General features: G+C 38.3%; 2 protein-coding genes across 2 annotated transcripts; one reads left to right on the top strand and one right to left on the bottom strand.

The window, feature by feature from the left end:
• Positions 1-1,040: 1,040 nt before the first annotated feature.
• Positions 1,041-21,589, bottom strand: mxra7 (matrix-remodelling associated 7). The gene is made up of 4 exons (XM_079845783.1): positions 21,093-21,589; positions 20,821-20,950; positions 13,896-13,992; positions 1,041-1,353 (listed from the first exon to the last, which is right to left on the bottom strand). The coding sequence occupies exons 1-4, from the start codon at positions 21,360-21,362 to the stop codon at positions 1,239-1,241; spliced, it is 612 nt and encodes a 203-aa protein (XP_079701909.1). The 5' UTR covers positions 21,363-21,589; the 3' UTR covers positions 1,041-1,238.
• Positions 21,590-22,790: 1,201 nt separating this feature from the next.
• Positions 22,791-23,665, top strand: gip (gastric inhibitory polypeptide; the record flags this gene model as incomplete). Its single annotated transcript, XM_079845502.1, has 4 exons — positions 22,791-22,873; positions 23,253-23,390; positions 23,477-23,572; positions 23,656-23,665. 4 exons carry the CDS (start codon positions 22,791-22,793, stop codon positions 23,663-23,665), a joined length of 327 nt encoding a protein of 108 aa, XP_079701628.1.
• Between the last annotated feature and the right edge of the window lie 393 nt (positions 23,666-24,058).

Raw genomic sequence — 24,058 nt, forward strand, 5'->3', positions numbered from 1 at the left:
TAATTTTCAAATATTCCAGTGAATAGGTTAACTGAAATCGGAAGCTTGTTTGCGCCACAGAAACAAGACAATCTCGCTTCTGATATAAACGCGCAACTGCGTGATATAAAGTCAGAATCGCAATATATAAAGTCAGAATTGCGTGATATAAAGTCAAAATTGAGAATTATAAAGTCAGAATTGTATGATATAAAGTCAAAATTGTTATATTAAGAATTGTGAGATTCAATTCTGACTTTTCTCAGAATTGTGAGATATAAACTCGTAATTGCGAGTTATAAAGTCAGGTTTGCGAGATATAAGTGCAATTCTGAGAAAAAAAAACTAAACAATTGTGAGGGGAAAAAGTCAGAATTGCGATATGATGCAATTCTGACTTTATAACTCGCAGTTGCGACTATATCACGCAATTCTGACTTTATAACTCGCAATTGTGACTATCACGCAATTTTGATTTTATAACTCGCAATTGTGACTATATCACGCAATTATGACTTTATAACTCGCAATTATGACTTTATAACTCGCAATTATGACTTTATAACTCGCAATTGCAACTATATCACGCAATTCTGACTTTATGGCCCGGTTTCACAGACATGGCTTAGACTAAGCCAGGATTAGGCCTTAGTTCAATTAGGACATTTAAGTAACTTTTATAAACGTGCCATATAAAAAAACATTGCTGGTGTGCATCTTGAGACAAAACAATGACACTAACATATTTTAAGATATCTCAGTGCAAGTTGCATTCAGTTAAAAATGCTCAAACATGCATTTTAGTCTAGGACTTGCTTAAGCCTTGTCTGTGAAACCGGGGGTAAAACTCGCAATTGTGACTATATCACGCAATTCTGACTTTATAACTCACAATTGTGACTATCACGCAATTCTGATTTTATAACTCGCAATTGTGACTTTATATCACGCAATTCTGATTGTATAACTCGCAATTGCGACTTTATATCAAGCAATTATGAGAAAAAAGTCTAAATTGCGCGAAAAAGATAAGTCGCAATTACCTTTTTAATTTTTTTATTCTGTGGTGTGGCGGAAACAAGCTTCCATAAGTCAGTGAGTTCAATCAATCTGATCTAATACATTATATGAGACAGGTATTCGTTTGCACTTGCATAAAAAGTATTTGACTCTATAAAGATGACTAGGCGCTTAATCAAATCCACATCAACTACAGACATCCCAATGTGTCTCTCAACTCATTCTTTTGAGCTGATCTGTCAAATAGAGTAGAGTTTAAGCTGTTCTTGTAAATCACTCTCTGTCACCTCACCAAACGTGTCTTCTTTGTCTCGGAGTAGCTGGAAGATGGCAGCTAATTGCTCCTGTTGAATCCTGAAACAGAATACAAACCTACTTTATAAAATATATAAATCACAGATATTCAGTCTGTTCATTCATACTGTACCTGCAGCCAGTGAGGGGGAAAGTTACTTCTAAAAGTAATGCGTTACAATATTGTGTTACTCCCTAAAAAAAGTAATTATTTGCGTTATTTAGTAACTTTTTATGGAAGGAGATGTTACACGTAACTTTTTCTCCCCTGGGCTGGGTTTGCTTGTATGTTTTAATATTTAAAAAAAAACTAAAACTTATATTTTTGGCAAATGTAAAGGCCATTTCACACCAAAAGTTAAATAAATAAGCCTCAGGCTGGAAGAGATGAAAACTCAGAGGGTACAATTCAAACAAACCTTTCAAGCTATGCTGCCTTTCTGGATTGCAAAAGAATAGGATACAGGAGAAGAATGTTTAACACTTTTACTTAAAAACTTTAGTTGCACTAAAGTCATTTTTGCTTATTGGTATGGTTGAATTGGATCATCGAAGGTCAGCAGCACAGACTTTGGTTAATAATGTGACATTAAATACATAAAGTATATTTGTATTATTTAACATGTACAGGAGAAGTGTCTGTCCAAATGGGAAAACAACGTAACTTGGGTTACTTATTTGAAAAAGTAACTTAGATATTTCATTGCACATATAAAAGTAATGTATTAATCACTACTTGAAAAGTAATCTGATTACGTATCTTGCGTTACCTCCAACACTGCCTAATTAATCATTTTAACCAAAAAATAGGAATCATAAAAATAGCATGTTTTCCTGCCCCGAATAAGCTATTATAGAAGCAATTTATATGGTCCCTCTTACTTTGTATTTCCGCAATGTGTATGTTAATGACGTTTGATCTACTGAGCAAAGCAGCATGATCTGTAAAGCTTACAGCCTATTTACACATATTTTTCCTATTCAAATAATAAATGATGTAAATTTTGACATGCTTATCCGGGTCTAACGGAACAATGGGCAAACAGATTAATCATATACATACATTTTTGCCCTGACAACTGCAAAAATGCCTTTGTAAATATTTGCTTAATTTAAGTGTAAATGAGTCTGAAACTTAGTCAGGGTAAACATTAATCTTTAAAAAACAAAAATTGTTTAAATTAAATGTACAGAACTGATTCCTGTGCCAGGAAAATGAGAATAGCCATGCGTCGTGGAGGCACACACGGAAGACAATAACAAGTTGGATAAAGGTGTTATTTTGATTTTTTTTTTTTGAGCACAAAAACTATTGTCGTCGCATCGTAAAATTATTGTAGAGTCACTGTGGTGAGATGGACTTTGTAACAACGTTTTAAGTGCCTTTTATGGGTTTTGGGAGTATTAATGTACTGAATGCCAATGGAGGCCTATCTGAAGCCTTTCTCAGCCATCAGCTTTCAACAAAAATATCTTCATTTGTGTTCCGAAGATGAACGGAGGTCTCACGGGTGTCGAACGACATGAGGGTGAGTAATTAATGACAGAATTTTCATTTTTGGGTGAACTAACCCTTTAAGCTAAATCACAGATTTGCTTACGTTTAATAAAATCGCATTAAGCCGTATCATATTCCTGTTTTTCCATCCCTTGATTTAAGAACCCTTAGGGCAAACCCTCTTTTCAGCGTTAAAGCTACACTGTGTGATATTTTCCCCCATCTAGCGGTTAAAAGGTATATGACCATCCAGTGAATATTAGTTTCTGTTCCTCTCAATTCCGATTTCGTTTTAACTCCTACGGTGGCCGATTTAGTCCAAGATTAACATGGCTTCCAGTTCGACCTCGTCCACATTCGACACGGTGCCATCGAGTGTTAAAACGCGAAAGGCAAAGCTTGAATTTACGGGTATGTCCCTCTTTGGCTAATGTACTTTCAAGATGGAGGGGCAACATGGCGACCCGCATTCGAACCCCTACCCGTATGTATTTTCAATGGCATATTATAAACTTACGAGAATACTTTATTACTTGAAAGAAGTAAATATACATTAATGAGCACATATATTTTTGAAAGAACTAAGTGTTTTTAGCAAAGAATAAACTAAAAAAGTTACACAGTGTAGCTTTAAAAACTTCTGTCAGGATTTACTAAAGGCACACAGTGATAAGTTAGCGCTAAAAAGACATGGACACAGTGATTTTTGCGGCTGACCTTATTGCACATGCATTTGTAGGAGATTCCCTTTCAGACGCAAAATTTATGGGAGGATAATATTTAAAGGTCCTGTTCTTCGTGATCCCATTTTTCAAACTTTAGTTAGTGTGTAATGTTGCTGTTAGAGCATAAATAATACCTGTAAAATTATAAAGCTCAAAGTTCAATGCCAAGCAAGATATTTTATTTGACAGAAGTTCCCTTTCAAAGCCTACAGCGAACGGCCGGTTTGGACTACATCCATGTACATCCTGCTTTAATTACGTCAGTAGAGCAGTTTGTCGACTAACCTCCGCCCACAAGAATACGCGAAAAGGGGGCGTGGTCTTGTTGCTCCCTCGTGGAGAAGAGGAAGTGTTGCGTTCGGTTCGGTTCGGTTCGGTTGCGTTTGTCGCCATGTCGTTCAGACGCTGTTATTTTCATCCCGGAGTCAAATCACCTTTGTTTGGCCTTCAGGGGCTGTATTTTGAGCGCGTTCATCTCCCCGTTATGGTAAGAGGCGTGACCTTTCCGGGCAACGTGCGCTCTGCGTGCCCTAAGCTGCTGTCGAATCACAACACGGGAATCGCTGGCACAATCAGAACTCGTTACGTATTTCTGAAGGAGGGACTTCATAGAACGAGGAAATTCTAAGGCCGTTTTGAGGACAGTGAAAACAGCAGTATACAGATAAGTAAATTGTGTGAAAAATACTGTGTTTTTTTACACATGAAACATGAACACATGTTATATTGCACACTGTAAACACAATCAAAGCTTCAAAAAAACACGAAAAACGGGACCTTTAAATGAATCATGCGAGGTGATTTACAAAGGTTTGCGCTCGTCAATTTACTGGTGTTTGCGTTTTTTAAGGGAGTAAGTGTTTTACTCCCTTAAAAAGTTACTAATTGTGTTACTTAGTTATTTTTAAGAAAAGTATATTACTTACGCGTTACTTTTTCTCACCTGGGCTGGGCTTCTTTGTTTTGTTTTTTATAACAAAAAATGCAAATGTAAAGACCCTTTCACACCAAAATTGAAATAATAAGCCTCAGGCTGAGGTAAAAATGTAAATTCACATGTGTACAGTAGAGGGCGCAGCTCAAACAAACCTTTCAGCTGTGCAGCCATTCTGGATAATGGAAGAATAGGACACAGGAGAAAAAAGTTTAAAACTTACTTCACCAATAAAAACAAAAAATCTAAAGTCATTTTTGCTCATGGTTTAACTGAATAATCGAAAGTCAGCAGCAAGACATTAATCAATAAGACTTTAAACATGGGGACAGGAGAGCTGTCAGTCAAATAAATTTGAAAAAGTAATTTTGTTGTAAATTTTAAAAGTAAAGTGTTACTTTACTAGTTACTTGAAAAAGTAATCTTATTACATAACTATGTTTTTTTACATATTTTTTTATTTGCACACATGCACCTAAATACATTTTACAGTTTGCACACATCTATGCTATTTTTAGCCGCAAATGTGAGTGAATTGCTCACTGTCGAGCCCTGTCACTTTTCTGTTCTACATTAACAATTGACAGAACCAGGCTCATTTTCACTGTGCGCTTAATGCATTTAGAGATTCTTTTTTTATGCTCTGTTTGAGCATGCATGCATTTTTTGCATTAGGAATACAGCAAGACACTTTCTGTTGTAGAATATATTTTTATTTTCATGTTCAGTGACACTTTAAATAAGACAATCATTAAAAGACTAGCAAGAGTTAGATAAGTAAAAAAACTGCATATGTAAATAAAACTACAAATACTTACTTAAGTAGAGTAAATAAAGTCTAGTAATTTAAAGTAATTTGTGGCCCTTCACATTTTATGTGGTTTAAATGTGTCCCTCTTGGCCGCTGAACTTGAGTACCCCTGCTCTAGTCTGTAATTGTGAGTTTTTCTAACATGATCACTGTGGTGTGTTAAAGTGTGTGCTGCTTAAACAGAAAATGCCGCTGTTTACCTAGTTGTGTAAACTGACAAAATTTATTTAAGAACGATTATTTAAAATTGTTGGTTATGGGTGGAGTTTAAACATATAGAAAGATTGTTTGCATGGGTCATACAATTCTGCGAGTCAACATACTCGAAACACATACAAGAAACAAGGATAAGACTTAGTGTTAGTGAATATTGATAGTACACATATTATAATGATGTATGCATGTTTAAATTTCAAATGAATAAAAATGTGAATTACATGGGGTTTTTTTCTGAAACCCTTGTCCACAGAAACCTTTTATTGCATCTGGTACCGAGACAGAAAGAAAGGATGTGAACATTTAAAAGTTTGGGGTCAGTAAGTTTCTTTGTTTGTTTGTTTGTTTAAGAATGTATTATTTTATACAGCAATTATATATTGAATTGATCAGAAGTGACAGGAAAGACATTTCTAATTCTATTAAAGATTTCTATTTAAAATAGAAACTTTTCTTTTCCAACTTTCTGTTGATCAAAGAATCCTGAAAAAAAAAAATCACGATTTAAAAAAAAAAAAAAATGTATCAGCACGATTCTATTCAAAACTGACAATAATAATATTTTTTTCTTGGGTGCCAAATCAGAATATTAGAAAGATTTCTGAAGGATCATATGAGTAATGATGCTGGAAATTCACAGAGGCGGGTGGTTGGTAACACTTTACAATAAGGTTTAATTGCTTACAAATCAGACACAGTGGTGCGGTAAGATTTATTTAATAATAATAATAATAATAATAATGTATTACATGTACATTGGGGAGAACAAGTATTTGATACACTGCCGATTTTGCCGGTTTTCCAACTTACAAAGCATGTAGAAGTCTGTAATTTTTATCATAGGTACACTTCAACTGTGAGAGACGGAATCTAAAACAAAAATCCAGAAAATCACATTGTATGATTTTTTAAATAATTAATTAGCATTGTATTGCATGACATAAGCATTTGATCACCAACAAACCAGTAAGAATTCCAGCTCTCACAGACCTGTTAGTTTTTCTTTAAGAAGCCCTCCTGTTCTCCACTCATTAGGGTTGGGCGATGTCCCCTAAATTGGCAGTTGACGATGTTTACAGTAAAATATTGTGATGGTCGATGATATCGTCATGGGGGGGGGGGGGGGGGGGGGGGGGGGTTAATTAGGTAAATAGGTAGATAATATACTATATCTCTTTACATAAATACTATTTTCTACTTAAAACTATCATTTCGTTATTTTTACTAACCCAAATAATGACTCATCCTCTAGGTTGCACGTGAGGGGGGAAAAATAGCTTCCTTCCACTTAAGAGTTGAGCTCTTTATATTTTAATATATCTCTTTACATAAATACTATTTTCTACTTTTAAAAATTAATTTCGTTATTTTACTAACCCAGTGTTTTGTATGTGAATGCTGTTTCACGTGAATATTACCACAGGAGTGAAGCACAAAGCTTTGTTTAGCCTACAAAGGAAATAATGGTCAGAGAGTACTTTTTCATTCTGTTTTGTGATCTGGATCTGGTCAATCGATTTTCCGTGAATTTTAACAATAGGCCTAGTCCATTTTATCCCAATGGACATGGACATCTCGTTTCTTTTTTCCCAAATCTTCACTCACGTCGCACCCATTTTCGCAGGGGATTATAAACGTTTCTTCCTTTCATTTGCTTATAATTAAGTCTATTATAACTATTCACATCCTTTACTGTGGGAAAGTATAACAAAACACTGTGGGACGAATACTTTTTTACTTCAAATTGTATTTAACACAGTTTGTTCTTGTTATTAAACTTGGTAAGGTGCCTCAAGTTTGGTTTATTTGAATAGCGCATTTCACACACACGCCGGTGATTTTAGTTTCGTTTTCTCTGGCAATGAATAATCAAACATTGCCTATATGTCTTGACCTTGTGGAAGATAAAATCCGCTCTTCAGACATTTTACAAGTGTTGCCTTGCAACATCAGGAGAAAACATGAAGATGAAGATATTCGAGAAGGTGTCTATCCAGCTTGTGTCCCATTCCTCTCAAAGCGCAGAGTGGTATATGACGCATCTTTGCGGGGAAATAGTATGAATCAAATATTTTTCTAACTAATATTTAATTGAGATAACCATTATTTACTGAAAATCGTTTAAATGTTTTATAGGCTGTGTTGTTTCACTGACGGAAGTGCTAAAATAAACACGCATGCTTATGGATGTTTCAGCCTCAAATGATTTCAAAATGTAGGCTATATATATCTGGCATAGACTACAGTATTTAAAATAGCATATATGCATTAATTATATTCTCAATTTAATTTACAGAGCAATCCCTGCTAAGTTTTTAGTTTAACTAATACTATAGAAGCGGATTAGTGTGTGTCGCACTCACAACGGGGGCGTGGCATCACGATGGTCGGCACAACCCTACCACTCATTACCTCTATTAACTGCACCTGTTTAAACTCGTTACCTGTATAAAAGACACTTGTCAACACACTCAATCAAACAGACTCCAACCTCTCCACAATGGCCAAGACCAGAGAGCTGTCAGGGATAAAATTGTAGACCTGCACAAGGCTGGGATTGGCTACAGGACAATAGGCAAGCAGCTTGGTGAGAAGGAACAACTGTTGGCGCAATTATTAGAAAATGGAAGTTCAAGATGACGGTCAATCTCCCTCGGTCTGGGGCACCATGCAAGATCTCACCTCGTGGGGCATCAATGATCATGAGGAAGGTGAGGGATCAGCCCAGAACTACACGGCAGGACCTGGTCAGTGACCTGAAGGGAGCTGGGACCACAGTCTCAAAGAAAACCATTAGTAACACACTACACCGTCATGGATTAAAATCCTGCAGCGCACGCAAGGTCCCCCTGCTCAAGCCAGCGCATGTCCAGGCCCGTCTGAAGTTTGCCAATGACCATCTGGATGATCCAGAGGAGGAATGGGAGAAGGTCATGTGGTCTGATGAGACAAAAATAGAGCTTTTTTGTCTAAACTCCACTCGCCGTGTTTGGAGGAAGAAGAAGGATGAGTACAACCCCAAGAACACCATCCCAACCGTTAAGCATGGAGGTGGAAACATCATTCTTTGGGGATGCTTTTCTGCAAAGGGGACAGGACGACTGCACCGTATTGAGGGGAGGATGGATGGGGCCATGTATCGCGAGATCTTGGCCAACAACCTCCTTCCATCACTAAGAGCACTGAAGATGGGTTGTGGCTGGGTCTTGCAGCATGACAATGACCCGAAACACACAGCCTGGGCAACTAAGGAGTGGCGCCGTAAGAAGCATCTCAAGGTCCTGGAGTGGCCTAGCCAGTCTCCAGATCTGAACCCAATAGAAAATCTTTGGAAGGATCTGAAAGTCCGTATTGCCCAGCGACAGCCCCGAAACCTGAAGGATCTAGAGAAGGTCTGTATGGAGGAGTGGGCCAAAATCCCTGCTGCAGTGTGTGCAAACCTGTTGAAGAACTACAGGAAACGTATGATCTCTGTAATTGCAAACAAAGGTTTCTGTACCAAATATTAAGTTCTGCTTTTCTGATGTATCAAATACTTATGTCATGCAATTAGTGGTGGGCATAGATTCATTTTTTTAATCTAGATTAATCTCACTGTAATCTTGGAATTAATCTAGATTAATCTAGATTAAAATGGCTCATTTGAATTCTGCCGAAGGCATTCCGAATATGTGTGCTCGTAAGTGATTGTTTGTCTTTTTGTAGTTTGAATAATAAATAACTTCTGTCCCTTTAAGACCTGACGCACGCATGGATCCCACTGTTCCTGTGAGCTGGTTACGACCGTGTTTATGTTAAAACTCACCAAGATGGGCATTGAGACATTTTTGAGTGTATTTGACCATTAATAAGCTGGAAAAAGGAGCTCATTTTTGCATGAGTGTGCATGAGTATGTGTGTGCGCTTCAGATGCGAGCGCGAAATCTGCGGGAATTAGCAGAATTAACGTTATGTGCAACCCTGCGTGAAATTCAGACCAGTCACACCAATACTAACACGCTGTCATGAGGAAAAATTCAGCAGAACACCCGTTCGCGATGTTCAGAGGATTAACCGGACTGAATGAGAGGAGGCGGGTGCGTGTCAACTCGCTGTCGGTCGGAGAGGAGAGTGCAGCTGATATCGATACTGTAGAAAACGAGTATCATATCGTTTCAGATATTTCAGTATCGATACTGTGGCGAGCAGCGAGGCTGAGGGACCGTGAGAGCGGGACGAGGCCGCGGTCATTATTATGATGATGAGCGCCAGCTGCGTGCAGCGTGCTGCGTGCAGTTTATTGTTTATTGTTCGCCGGTTCCCGCCTCCTTCTTCCCACACGAACAAACATCGTTACACTGGTGCCGAAAACCCGGGAGGAAGGAGGCGGGAACCGGCGAACAATAAACAATAAACTTTAATCAAACAAACAAACAAACAACGTGAAAGTAAAAGCGGCAGCCCCTCACGGACGACTGCCGCACACATACATAAACAAAACCATAAATAAAAATACAAATTAAAATCCAGGCCTGGTCCTCTCTCGTCCTTCACTGTCATCGCTCCTCCTTTATAATCCCGTCACTCCTCCGCGAGAGACGAGGCCAATGCGGCACGCAGCTGGTGCTCATCATCATAATAATGACCGCGGCCTCGTCCCGCTCTCACGGTCCCTCAGCCTCACTGCTCGCCACAGATACATAGCGAAATATCAATATTTTTGACAACACACAGGTACGAAGACTCGTTCTCTCGCCCCCTACAGTGCAATTCGGCTAGGTATACATCCGCGCTAAAATATCACGGTGAAAGTCATCATAGCTTGCGTAGTATAGACCCAGCTCCCAACCCAACTTTGAGAATAGATTGACGGCAATATTTTTTTTATCGCCCGATAAGAGTCTCACGTTAACGCCGATAATGGCCCACCACTAAATAAAATGCAAATTAATTACTTAAAAATCATACAATGTGATTTTCTGGATTTTGGTTTTAGATTCGGTCACTCACAGTTGAAGAGTACCTATGATACAAATTACAGACTTCTGCATGCTTTGTAAGTGGGCAAACCTGCAAAATCGGCAGTGTATCAAATACTTCTTCTCCCCACTATTTTTCTGGGTTTTTCTGGGTTTCTGGGCCATTTTCTGGGTACTCAAAGTGCTTAACACATGAAAAGGAAATCTCTTTAACCACCACCAATGTGCAGCATCCACCAACACACACCAGCTTATTATATGGGGATGATTAGAAGGCCATGATGATGGACAGAGGACAATGGGTAAATTTGGCCAGGATGCCAGGGTTACACCCCTAATCTATTTTGAGGGACATTCTGGGATTTTTTATGACCACAGAGAGTCAAGGGGCTCGGCCTCACTAAGACCTCTTCCAGCAGCAACCTAGTTTTCCCAGGAGGGCTCACATCCAGGTACTGACCAGGCTCAACCTTGCTTAGCTTCAGTGGGCAACCAGGGGACGCTCTACGCACACTTTGGCAACAGATATGCCACTGGCTAGTAAAAAACTTTGTTTACTCGCCAGACTGAGATATATATATAGAGAGAGATATATAACACCAATCAGGCATAACAATATGACCTAATATTGTGTTGGTCCCCCTTTTACTGCAAAATCAGCCCTGACCCATCGAGGCATGGACATGGACACTAAGGTGTGCTGTGGTATCTGGCACCAAGTTGTTAGCAGCAAATCCTTTAAGTCCTGTAAGTTGCGAGGTGGGGCCTCCATGGATCGGAAATGTTTGTTCAGTACATGTTTGTTCAATACATCCAATACAGTTTCCCAGCAGAACATTGCCCAAAGCATCACACTGCCACTGCCAGATTTCCTTCTTCCCATAGTGTATCCTGGTGCCATGTGTTCCCCAGGTAAGCGACGCACACGCATCCGGCCATCCTCGTGATGTAAAAGAAAACGTGATTCATCAGACCAAGCCACATTCTTCCATTGCTCCGTGGTCCAGTTCTGATGCTCACGTGCCCACTGTTGGCGCTTTCGGCAGTGGACAGGGGTCAGCATGGGCACCCTGACTGGTCTGCAGCTATGTAGCCCCATAGACAACAAACTGCGATGCCCTGTGAATTCTGACACATTTCTATCAGAAAAAGCATTAAAGTGTCTCGGGCCGAGTACCAAAATAAACTTATAGCCAATCAGTAGTAAGGGGCGTGTCTACTAATGACGGGGAGAAGAGAGCACTCCGTGCACGTCATTATTCAAAAAACACGACACAGGACAGACATTGACAAGCGATGACAGAAAGAGAGAGATGGCAGATAAAAAAACAAATGTGGAAGATGTCTGTGGAACAAAAGAAGGCTTACGACCAGGCAAAAAGTATCAGCTTTCCAGCGCTGGAGAGAACTCAAGGAGCGAAGGCCGAGGTTGCTTTATTTCTTCTCGATAGGCTAGAAAACAGCTTTTGCTTGAATATGCTCATGTGTCATCTTTGCTTGTTTCTCCATTTGCGATCGTATTGTCGTTCACTTCAGCGATGATAAAGACCCATTCATTTCCACACCGTATAAGCCTGGAGTGTCTAAACCTCGTCACTGTCTGTTTCAAGCATCAGCTCCCAAAGTGTGTCCGAAAAGTAAGATAATATACTCCTAATATATGTTTGTTTCCTTTGGTTCCGCTTTTCGTGATCGATATAACCCTCTAATCTTGTCATAATTGTAATTTGTTCGTTAGCTGGACTGTCGTGCTCGTGCTATCGAGCTGTTCATGAGAACGGTGTTTGTGTTTTTGGGATGGAAGGGATGACTTTTTCACTGAACATTCGACCTAAATTTACCATAGTAACACACATTGGCCCTGTACTTCTATAATACATAAAAAAAGAATAAAGAAGAGCGAAAAAGAAACGATCCAGGATGTTCCTTATTTTTTATTTAATTCACCTTATTTAACCAATAGTGTCTCTGCAACAAAGTGATGTCATGCCGCACGCATTGCTGTTTCTGTGTGAAAAGGGTCTAACTCTGTGCCACCGCATAGATGTGTTAAAAAATAATGAGAATATATATACATATATATCCGAGTCCTGATCGGAAGGTAACGTCCGATTCTGATCGAGTCTGAAACCACGTGATCAGGCCCGATTTCCGATCACGTGATCGGATCTGGACATCCCTAATTTAAATAGTACAGATCGCTTGACAGAGTGTTCAGCAAGCAAAGATATATTTAAGCTAAACTTATACTTAGCCTCTAACACACACTGGTGACTAAAATCTAAGAATTTATTAGCCAATGGCTAATGATAGGCATTATTTAGTCGCCCAGAGTGAAGATTTGGTCGCATATGCGAGTGATTTTCTCGCATTGTAGAGGGTTGTGAGTGACTATAATTCATTATAACATTTATTATAATTAATTATGCACTTTTGTATGCCCCAGTCCCTAATGCCAACAGCTATATCACCCTGTAGCCCAAGACCACTGAAGCTAAGCAGGGTTGAGCCTGGTCAGTACCTGGATGGGAGCCCTCCTGGGAAAACCAGGAGGGCTGGAAAAGGTATTAGTGCGTCCAGCAGGGGGTGCACACCTTGTGGGCTGTGAGGGTCCTAATGCCCCAGTGTAGTGACAGGGACACTAACAAGCACCGTCCTTCAGATACAACGTTTAACCAAGGTTCTGACTCTCTGTGATCATTAAAAATCCCATGGCACTTCTCATAAAGAGTAGGGGTGTAACTCTGGTGTCCTGGCCAAATTCCCTGCATTGGCCCTTATCAAACATGGCCTCCTAATAACCCCCATCAACTAAATTGGCTTGATCCCTCTCTCTCTTCTCCACCTATAGCTGGTGTGTGGTGAGCTCATGGGCGCCGTTGTTCTGTGGCTGCCGTAGCATCATCCACGTGGATGCTGCACACTGGTGGTGGTTGAGGAGAGATCCCCTTAAATGATTGTAAAGCACTTTGGGTGTACAGCAGTACATAGTAGAGTGTTATCTATACGTCTCATTTCATTTCAGAATTATGCACGAGAGAGAGATGTGCACGTGTAAATTACCTTGATCTGTGCAGCGTCTCGCTCTACTAACAAAGAAGCTGTGAGTTTAAATACTTCAAAACAGCAACGTTAACCACCTTCTTGCAGATAAATATAATCTAGGGATTCAGTAGCAAACGTATTTTATTGATAAGTCACAAGGCAGCGTTGACAAGTTTCCATGCTTCTGAATTTTTCTGTGTGTGTGCAGCACGATCTCTGATCAATGTGTGCGAGTGACTTGTGTGCGTGGGCTTCAATTAAGTTACCACATTTATATAGAACCGTGCTTAAACTGACTGGAACTACCTGGGCATTACAAGGTTTGAACCTTCCAGCCAGTCAGAATCAAGTATTCAGACAGAGCATGGTAAAATATAAAACAAATAATGCTATATTTGGGGATGGATTAAATCACCTCTGCTCTTCCTCCAGTTCCTCTTTGGTCATCATCTTTTCGAGCTGGCAGGTCCTCAGCATGCCAGCCATGTACTTCAAGGGTTTATTCTCAGCGTCTATTGCAAAGAGGAAGATGTCAAACCACTGCAATATGTTCACAAATTTACCATCCTACAAGACACAAGCTAATTATTTGTAAGTACAAGTGAAAACAGCTTCCAAATAGTCAAACAGTAAAGCTTGTGAAGCCTGAAAACTGTCTGTTTGAACAAAAGTCTAATAAAATTTCCCTTTTTAACAAAAATTGCCTTAAAGACCCCCTGTGGTGAAAATCAAGTTTTTAATGTTGTTTATATGTCTGTGTGGTGTTTATAATATGCTTTAAGACAAACCATGTGCAAATTCAGAAGTCAACACCGTTGCTGAGAATTTTCTCCTTAAAACTGCAGTGAAAAAATACTCAAAAACGCAGTTTGAAATCGCCGGTGTTTCTTACGTCACAAACAAACTTGTAACCAATCACATCAACGTGCGGGCGGGCTTTAGCATATCATTAACTATGACCGCTCTGAAGCAGGGGAATCTCAAGAGCTGCCAAGTTATCCAGGTATATTTTTCTTTTGATATGAAAAATCGGGTACATTTGGCAATATAGTGGGTGAATTATGTATATGATGTATATTGTAATGTTATAATGAACTATGCCTTTCTCCACTGATGTTCAAAGTTGTTCAAAGTTTTCCTAAGGATTTATAATTTTGGTGTATATTGTCATTATTATTATTATTCAACTATAGGCTATCTAGGCTATCATTCAAAAAGCATGTTTTTGAATGCCACATAAGAATCTTTGATTTGAACGGATAGTTAAAATATCATTATCAGTTACCCAAGGAACAAAAAAAGGCATGTTTGCATCAGCAAACAAGAAGCATTTATATTACAGGAAACAAGAAATATAACAAGACAAAAGCATATTGTGTTGTATTGTGTCTGAATGAATACACTCGAAGTTGTTTTCACTGAAAGTTCGGCAGCTGCGCTACTGGAAGCTGACAGAAACACTCAAGTGAATAGTCATTGTGGAAATTATATTCTATTCCAAAGGAAACGTTGATTCTAGTCGCATTTATGTAAACTGGCAGGTTACCCTCGTGTGTCTACAAAAGAAGTGAACAAAAGTACATACTGTAAAATATAATCAGACTCTGTCTACGAAAGTAAACAACTGATACATTCTATGTATAGAGCAGCATACTTTAAAAAGTTATTTTTAAAGTTTTTGGACACTTATTTGCATTGTAATATCAAATAACATTACAGTTTAAAGGGCTGTCAATCAAACAGGAGAGTTTATCAGTGACGCGTTTATCATTGACTCCTTTTTATTCAACTATATCACGTTTGCACAGTTAGTGAAGATGAAAGCATTCATTAGTGTACAGAAACCGAGTTGCAATGACGAGATCACCGCTTTCATGCGCTCAGCATGTGTGTGATCGGCTACAATGATCATCACTGCAACCTTTCATGCCACGATCTTAATATAATGCCATAGATCTAAATGTAATGCAATGCAACACTTTTCACGATTAGTTAACCCATAGTTAACTGTAACGATTAGTTATAGTTGAGAGCTGTAATTGTAAAAACGAGCTAAAAGAGGGAGTAATACTATTTCAAATGCAAAGACGTTAGCCAATCACAGCAGTGGGCGTTTACACTGAACTCTCACAGCAGACACACCCCTTAAAACGGAGCATTCAGAGCAGAAGGCTAAAATCAGGGTAGGAAAAATGCCTTTTATTTATAAATTATGACATATTTTTGATGTAAAAAGCATTCTAACATTATAAGTGCACCCCAGGAAACATCATAAAACAATTAAAAAACGCAGTTCATGACCCCTTTAAATGAATATGAGCACTTTACAAGTGCTTTAGTATGTTAGTCACCACATCAAAATAAGTTTACTTCTTGTGTATGATTTAAAATGTACTTTAAAGTAAAACTTTTAATTTTACATTATTACAAAGTGTACTTTTTAAAGGCACACTACGTAGTTTTTCGCCGCTAGAGGAGGCCTATTCAAAACAAAGGCGTAGATTGATGAAGCCGAGATTGAGCGTGGAATCTTGGGAGTAGTCATCTTTACCTCACAGCCGGTGGAAAAGAATCGGGACGGAACTCGGGCAGAAATCATGTTCATGGATGAGATTATTAACGTTACTGTAGTATGAAGCAGAGCAGGGCCGAGTGCTGTGGGAGCTGAACAAGGTCACTGAAGCGATTGATAATGAGAGACGAGCGCATCACACGGCTCGACAGCAGCAGAGCTTTTATAATGCCACAGTCGCCGCTTCCACTTCTTCTGATCAAGCGAATGTGTGGTAACGCATCGCTGTTTAATCATATTAGATACATTTGAGTGTTTTGGAAGTTATGTTATAATGCTGTGCGTTCTCTCCGCGGCTGCAATGAGACACTTGTTGCACACTGCAGTAAGCTAGATCAATATTAGAATATCATATTAATAAAGGCTGGATGGCTTGTGTTGCTAAATGGCATGCAATTAATTTGAAAACATATTGTACGGAGAAATGCTGTATTACTGTACAATAAAAGGTCGCAATCTCAATTCAAACACCCACACGATCTTATTTGTCTATTACGATTCCGCTATGTCTATTACCATGGCTGTTTCAAGTCATATGTGCCAGCAGCGCATATTTTATCGCTGCCCACGTTAAAGGATCATGAAACCCCAAAACACATTTTTTGAGACGTGCACAGACATGTACAGGCTGCACGTCGCTGAAAACACTAAAAGCACTCATAAATTTTACCAACAAGTGGAAATTGGTTATTTTTGCATTTTTCTGAGCAATTTTGTTCTTCCAGGTTGAAAAGCAAAGTCGAAGCAACGTCATGGAATGTGAGGTAGAAACGTGCCTTCGGAGTGTGTGACAGGCTGCGGCTCGATTCTACGTAAGCTAACCCTCTGCGTTTATTCATGAGTATGAACTCTTTTAACCCAATCACTGCGTGAAGCAGGCTTTAAACCAAAGATTTTGGACTTTGGTCACCCGATGATCATCGCACTGCAACATTGAAATCTGCGTTCGCACTGCACCGCTGATACGGAGAGAGCAGTTGCCATGTAAATGTACAGATAAGCAGCTTCACAGTCTAGTTTTCAACCACACATTATCATTATTTGTGTTACAAACATTTAAATAGCAGGGGACAAATGTGTACTGGGATAAAAGTATATAGTTTGGGTATGAAGTTTGATATCTAGCGATCAAAATACAGACAAGTAATTCAAGAGATTCATTCACAAATGCTGATTTATCCAATTATGAAAGTTTTAATTATTTTGTTCAAATTAATGGATTTTTTAAATAGACTGAAGCAATGAACACTTCAGAACCTCCAGTAAATGATGTGTTTTTTTGTTTAGTTGTCTAATGTTTTTTCTTCAGAATCTTGGGAGAATCGCAATCTCAATTTTAAACAAAAAAAAAAATGTATTCTCAATTTATCCAGAATCATGCAGCTCTAATCCAAACAGTTGCACCCTTGTCTAATAAAACATATTAAAGTGTCTTTGGTGTTTCCATGGTTTCTACAAAATAAAATCGAGGGTAAGGCAGGTATGACATCACTGGTAGGCGACGCACGGACACGGTCCGTGTCCTGGTTAAAATTGCTTATTTCTCTGGATTTAAACATTCTTGGAAACTTTTGGGATAATGTAAGTACACAAGTCAACAAAATATATAACACTGTTCTAGTGGGTTTTTTTAAGCGTAAAACGCCCAAGCGTAAACACAAGCGTGTGTTAAGAAACATAGTTGTAAAAGTGTACTATCTTTAAAGGGTTACTTCAGTGATTTAGCATTAAGCTTTCTATTTAAACTGGGTCATTTATGTAGTAGAAATGTGAAATTATTTTTGAATTTGGTGCCTTCTAGACTGTGAAAAGACAGAAAATGTATTTTTGTCTCATGGGGATGAAAGACAAGAACTCCCAGAATGCACTTGCTTCGCTGCCCACCGCGGCTCCACCCCAACGTTGGTTTCATTTTTATAGTAATACAATAATTTCATTCAGCTAGAGAATAAACACTACAATTAAAAACTGAATGTGTCTTTTCAATAACGTGTGAAAGTCCCGAGACAAACGTAGCAGGAGTCAGATTTCATTCATCACGAGAGCACAGAGCTGAGGTAAGCGGCAGTCATTTACAGCGCATGTCCAGTCTGGCGCGTTCTCAGATCGCATATGGAAGCTAAACTTTCATAGGAATTCATTGAAAATGTAGCGTCTGGAGTGTCTCTCAACTAGGATCAAAGAGATGAGTCGTTTGGAGAAACAATCAGAGATGCTTTCCTCCAAACAGCTCTGCATATAAATTAAATTCCTGCCCCACTGGCTCCAACGAGTCTGGGTCAAATTGCGCCTCCGACTGTTTAATGACCAGCTAGAGCTGACCAGAAGATACTTGACGGCCCTTTCTGAGCTTCAATCAGATCCTAATCAGCCAGGACAGTTCCCTCACCCTTCAGTCTGGAACGGCCGGGGGGTTGACTCTAATACACACACACACACACACACACACACACACACACACACACACACAAGCATTCCCCTCTATTTAGCCTTTAATTAAACTATCCCAGAAATTACATATATGATGATTTCTTAAGTATATGCATGCTCCCTATATTTCTTATGCTTGCGTGATGTAAGAACTATCTTAAACGCTCCAAATTGCTCTGTATAGAAGATGCACTGCCTTCATGTCTGTAAACCAAGGCATGTTTGATGTCTAAATGTTCCTTTTTCTGTGTCTTAGTCAATGGTACAAAGTATATGATTATGAGATGTACCGCTAGTATGTTTTAGTCCTTTTGGAGTGAAACTTTACTAGTTCTGGCTTCCAGCAAGAACATTCCATTGGGTAATAAAGTCCGAACAAAGAAACTCTCTCCCGCCTGAAATTCACACCAACGATTGGTCGCCGCAGGGAAAGTGGGCGTAGTTTAATGGACTTCAAAAGACAGTAACACTAGCATATCTGTTGCTCAGTCAACTTGCAAGGACCCCGACGAGACAAATTTCCTTTTCGACCTGCGACCTGCGAGCCGGCGCGGTCCAGCCAAGCTGTTGTTTCCTTTGAAGATCGACGCGCTCCGCGACGCAGTCAGCGGCGCGCTCCACCAGACCGAGGAACTTAGCTGGACGAGATGAACTTTCCCTTCCAAGACGCTCCCTTCCCAAACACCTTTAAAAGTCCTGTGGACCAACGAAGCTCCGGAAGAACCAAACGGAGAGAGCGCTTCAGCGCACGAAAACTCTGAGAAACGCCAACGCACGCATCTTGCTTTACACAACACCAAGAAACCATGCAAGTATCCATTCTACCGAAATTTAGATGCGTTTTAAGATTGTACCCCTGTTTAAGGTGATATGGTTCTTGCTGGCTCCAATGGTTATGTCTGGGAAGGTGTCGGATCGGACACGATCATACCCTTCTTCCTTTCCCTTCCCCTCATCCTCCTCTTTACTTTCCACTATTCTGTAAATACATGTATTCTTTATGTAGTCATATGTAATCGTAGTATTAATCTTTATTAAAACCATGATATTCACGTTTTGATTGTCATTGTTTTGCTCACAGAACACGAGTCCCTTTAATGTCAGATCTAAGCTACGAGCTCTTATAAGCATCGTTGAATGCTTCAATTAATACCATAACTCGGAAAGTTTGTCCTTTGTGGCCAGAGGGATAAACTTCCCGAAAATTGGGTAGGAAGAATAGACCTGGTGAGTGGATAAAGAATTACCGCTCGTTCTTTAAACGGAACGGAGAGGAATTTTGAATCAACTCCCCAGGTTATTCTGTGATTATTTAATATAGATATATCTGTAGTTAATTGCAATAAATTGTTGTTAACCATATATATATTATATATTGTATAAATACCGAGGTTAGGTATTCCCCTTTTGGGTGATTTTGGAGATTTGTGATTAGATTATAACCCGTTATGATTAATCATAAATCCCTAAATATTAATACCCACAATTCCCTATTGAGCTAATTTTTAATTTAAATATATATGTAACCCTAAGATGCTACAAAAAGTTGAAACACTCACTTTCTCTGCATGGCTCCGTTATGAATGCCAAAGGCCGAGCCGTGCGCATTTACATTCTGTGAGTGAGATGAGATCCCTCCCCTATGAGCGGGTTGAAAACATGAGGAACAGCTCCCTCTACTGGCTGTAGTCTTTAGGCACTGGCTAAAAAATCCTCCGATGACACAATAAAATGCATAATTCTCTGGTCTCAGGGGGATATGAGGGGGGAAAGTACCATAATTCGAATATACTACCGGGTTACACTGAAGTAACCCTTTAAGTACATTTAAGTGGCCTTATTTCATTACTATTATATTATCTGCAAATAGAGCTTTTTTTAAATATACTTTAAGATTTGAAGTACACATTAAATGCAATTAAGAGCACTTATTTTTCACAAGGGTAAACCTACTATGACTAAGAAAATGTCCCTCTGTTCTAAAGCAATAAAGATATGTATGTATACTGAACAATAATGTGTACAACACCACTAAATGACTACAGGTGGGTTCAAAGTTTTAACAAAAAGTAAAAAGTAAAAAAAAAATGGGTCACATTTGAAAAAAACTAACAATGAAACCTGCTTTCCAATACAAGGCAATTCTTCTTATTAGGTTATGTAGAATAAGTTTGTTTTTAAGTAATGTCTGCGAAAATTTATATTCACAAATCTGAGGTTCAAAAGCCAGCCAATTTAACCTAAAATGAGCAGTAACCCACAAAGTCAACAATAAATAATATTATAAGACAAATAAAAAGGAAATTAGTAAAGAGGATTGTTATTATTAATATTATACCAGGTGACTGAGCATAATCCCTCAGAGCATTGTTTATCCCAGACTCAGAGGAATCCTCCCCCTGTCCAATGGTGGAGTGAACTGGAGAATCGGACTTACGCACTTCTTCCTCATTATATGAGTTTGAATCCTGAGGTAAATACAGAATCAGAAAATGGTTGATTAGAAAAATATCCAATAAATAATTTCCTTTGTGTTTTTCATTGTCTTGTCATTTTTCATTGACTTGTAAACAATTACAAAAGCATTCATAAAGCAGAATAAATCCTTACCTTTACACGTTTCAGAGTTTCATCTTTGGCTTTGAGGCTCTTTGCACTAGATTGCAGCTGTTGTCTGGTTTCATTACATTGTTTCTCATGATACTGTGAGGAAGCTCCAGGATCTGAACCAGCCCTCTCCTCCTCCACAACAGCAGATTGATGGGTGCACTTTAACGGCACGGGGCCTTTAGTTCTGCCCAAAACAACAACTGCTGCTACTACAATTGCAAGCAGCGTAAATAGCATCGCCGGCCAAAACATATCTGAGGTTGCATCCATCGTGACTATATGGAATAACTTTCTTAGTTGGTAATATCCGATTAACTAACTAACGCTGACGTATGCGTTTTCTTGTCTGCTGACACGCGTGTTTTAATAAATGCATACTTTAACAACATGCAACTGCGACGAATTTATCTGATTTAGAAATCACTTGACTCTTTAGATCAGTCCATATAGAAATACTGAATTTTATGTTGATAGCTCACACCGGAAGTTCTTATTTCAAAATAAAAGCTTCAGAAATGTCAGTCACAAAAGCACTACATTAGGAAAGGCACGTTTATTTGTATAGCACATTTCATGCACAGTGGCCATTCAAATTGCTTTACACAGAAATTAAGTTAAAATATTCGTAAGTGAATAAAATAAAAATAAATATATATATATATAGTATAACAGTTATAATAGGAATGAAAAGAAATACAAAATAAAGATGAAATCCCCTATCTGGGGTGGAAGAAAATGGAGAGTCAGGTTTACTTTAAAACTATTTGTCAGGTAAGACAGTAGGCTACCCTTACAGACAAATCATTACAAAGATGGATTATTTTACTGAAGACATTTAAACTAACTTAATTAACCTCTCATTATTTAATATTACGTGTGTTTGTATAATAATAAATACAAATTTGTATAGTGGACAGGCATAACCTCACAAATTAAATAACTTTAATAGACAATGCTTGCGTGCAGAATGTGTATGCACAGAATATATGTTAAATCAAAATGTTCTCTTTAATTCATTATTTGTAAGACGAACTTGTTCAAAATATTAGTAGTAGAAATATGAATAGATTTAATATGAATCATTTTTGTCTATTTAATTCTGAGAATACATTTAACCAGTCTTTCCTTTAATAATTGCACATCCATCACCATTATGGCTACAAGAACATAAGACCTTAAAAATCTGTTTACTTTTCTTAAAATGCCTGAAAATGTGCACCTCGAGTCATTAGCTTGGTAACCTATTTCCTTTACGTCATCAAATAGCCTACTAGTCAGTTTTAGTATAATGAAAATATGTTTGCCTTTAAAAACTAATGGTTTAATGGGGTCATTTCACGGTTTTCAGTTCCATGAACATGTTATTTGTCCAGTACAAACCACCAAGAGTGTAAATAGATTTGACACCTATAAGACTGTAAGAAACAGCAGCCTTATCAGATTTAATGTCTTTGTATCGCCCTCATTATTAATTGTTTTAATGATGTGGAAATAAGTTGTTGTTCTGCTGTTAATGTCAATCACATTGTATAAAAACCAGTCAAGATGCTGTAGTTGCACACCAGTTTAAGACCAGAACCAGAAAAGGTAGGTCTGAAGCATTCAAATTTAACTAGCTAGCCTATTTGTTGGCAGTGTCGTATGCTTGATATCTATTTTTCTCATCTTTTTTTATGTAGGCCTATTAAATAAGGAAAAATGAAGGCTGTCGTATTTGCGCTGGTTTTGATATGCCTGGGCAGTTCATGGTCATCAGCAGGATCCCAGCCTGTTGATAGCAGGTAAGATAATAATTAAGCATCATCAAATAATTTTTAAATGATACATTTGCATATGTATAGTATACAGTATGTATATAAAAATGTGCAAACACTTTACAATAAGGTTCCAATTGTTAAAATTAGTTAACTACATTAGTTAAAATGAACTAACGTTAAGCATTTATTTATTTTAGTTCATGTTAATTTCAACATATATTATTTAAATCAAAAGTTGTATCTGTTAATAATTCCATGCATGGACCTAAGCTTAAATGAACTAACAATGAACAGTATCTTTTATTGAAAACATCAACAAAGATGAATAAATGCAGTAACAAATGTGTTAATGTTATTGAAAAGTGTCAGAGAAGATTGTTTTGTTTTCAAATATCATTAATAGCTCAACAAATGACATCCAGAAGTTTGGCCGTCGTTATGCTGAATCAACCATTGCAAGTGACATCAGCAAAATTGTGGACTCAATGGTTCAGAAGAACTTTGTAAACTATCTGCTCAATCAGAGGGAGAAGAAGAGCGAGTAAGTTTGGGGAAATGGACAGCATGTGTGTTACATATACATATTTACATAAAGTAACAGGCAGCATCTGATGCTCATTTCTACAGACCAACTGTGGCAGATCATTCAGACACCTGCATCTTCAATGACCTGCTGAAAAAAGAGTTTGTGATGTGGGTTCAGAGTAAAGCCGATGCATTGAAGTAAGTTGCCTTCTGCAAGTGATAATAATCATGGTTTACGATCATGTAAATTGCATTTATCATGTTTTATTCGTGACCCACAGGAATCAATAAAGCTAACTTGGACGTGCCTCTAAAGCGACTTTAAAGAGCAAAGGGGTGTGCCGTGAATTTTTTACATAGGTTGATTAGGACACATCTCAATGGCAAAAAGTGGCCCTATCAACCTAGATTCATCTCTATCTGAATATCTGGTCATGTATCTCTAAATGAAAATCTGTTAATTAAATTGTTTTCAAAACCATCAATTGTCATTTGTACTTTTTTTAGCATTAGAAAAAAAATGCTGTATATGTTGTTCACTCAGCATAGTACGCATTCCCACACATTTGGGGAACCTTTATTTTGTCCATTTATTCTGTCCTCACTGTTGCTTTTTGAAAGCAACTGAAAAAAATTACTTTCTGAAGGCATGTAAGCTTACGACACAGCGATAAATCATTTCCA

Source organism: Gobio gobio (genome assembly GCF_949357685.1).
Source record: "Gobio gobio genome assembly, chromosome: 20".
Classification (NCBI taxonomy): Eukaryota; Metazoa; Chordata; class Actinopteri; order Cypriniformes; family Gobionidae; genus Gobio; species Gobio gobio.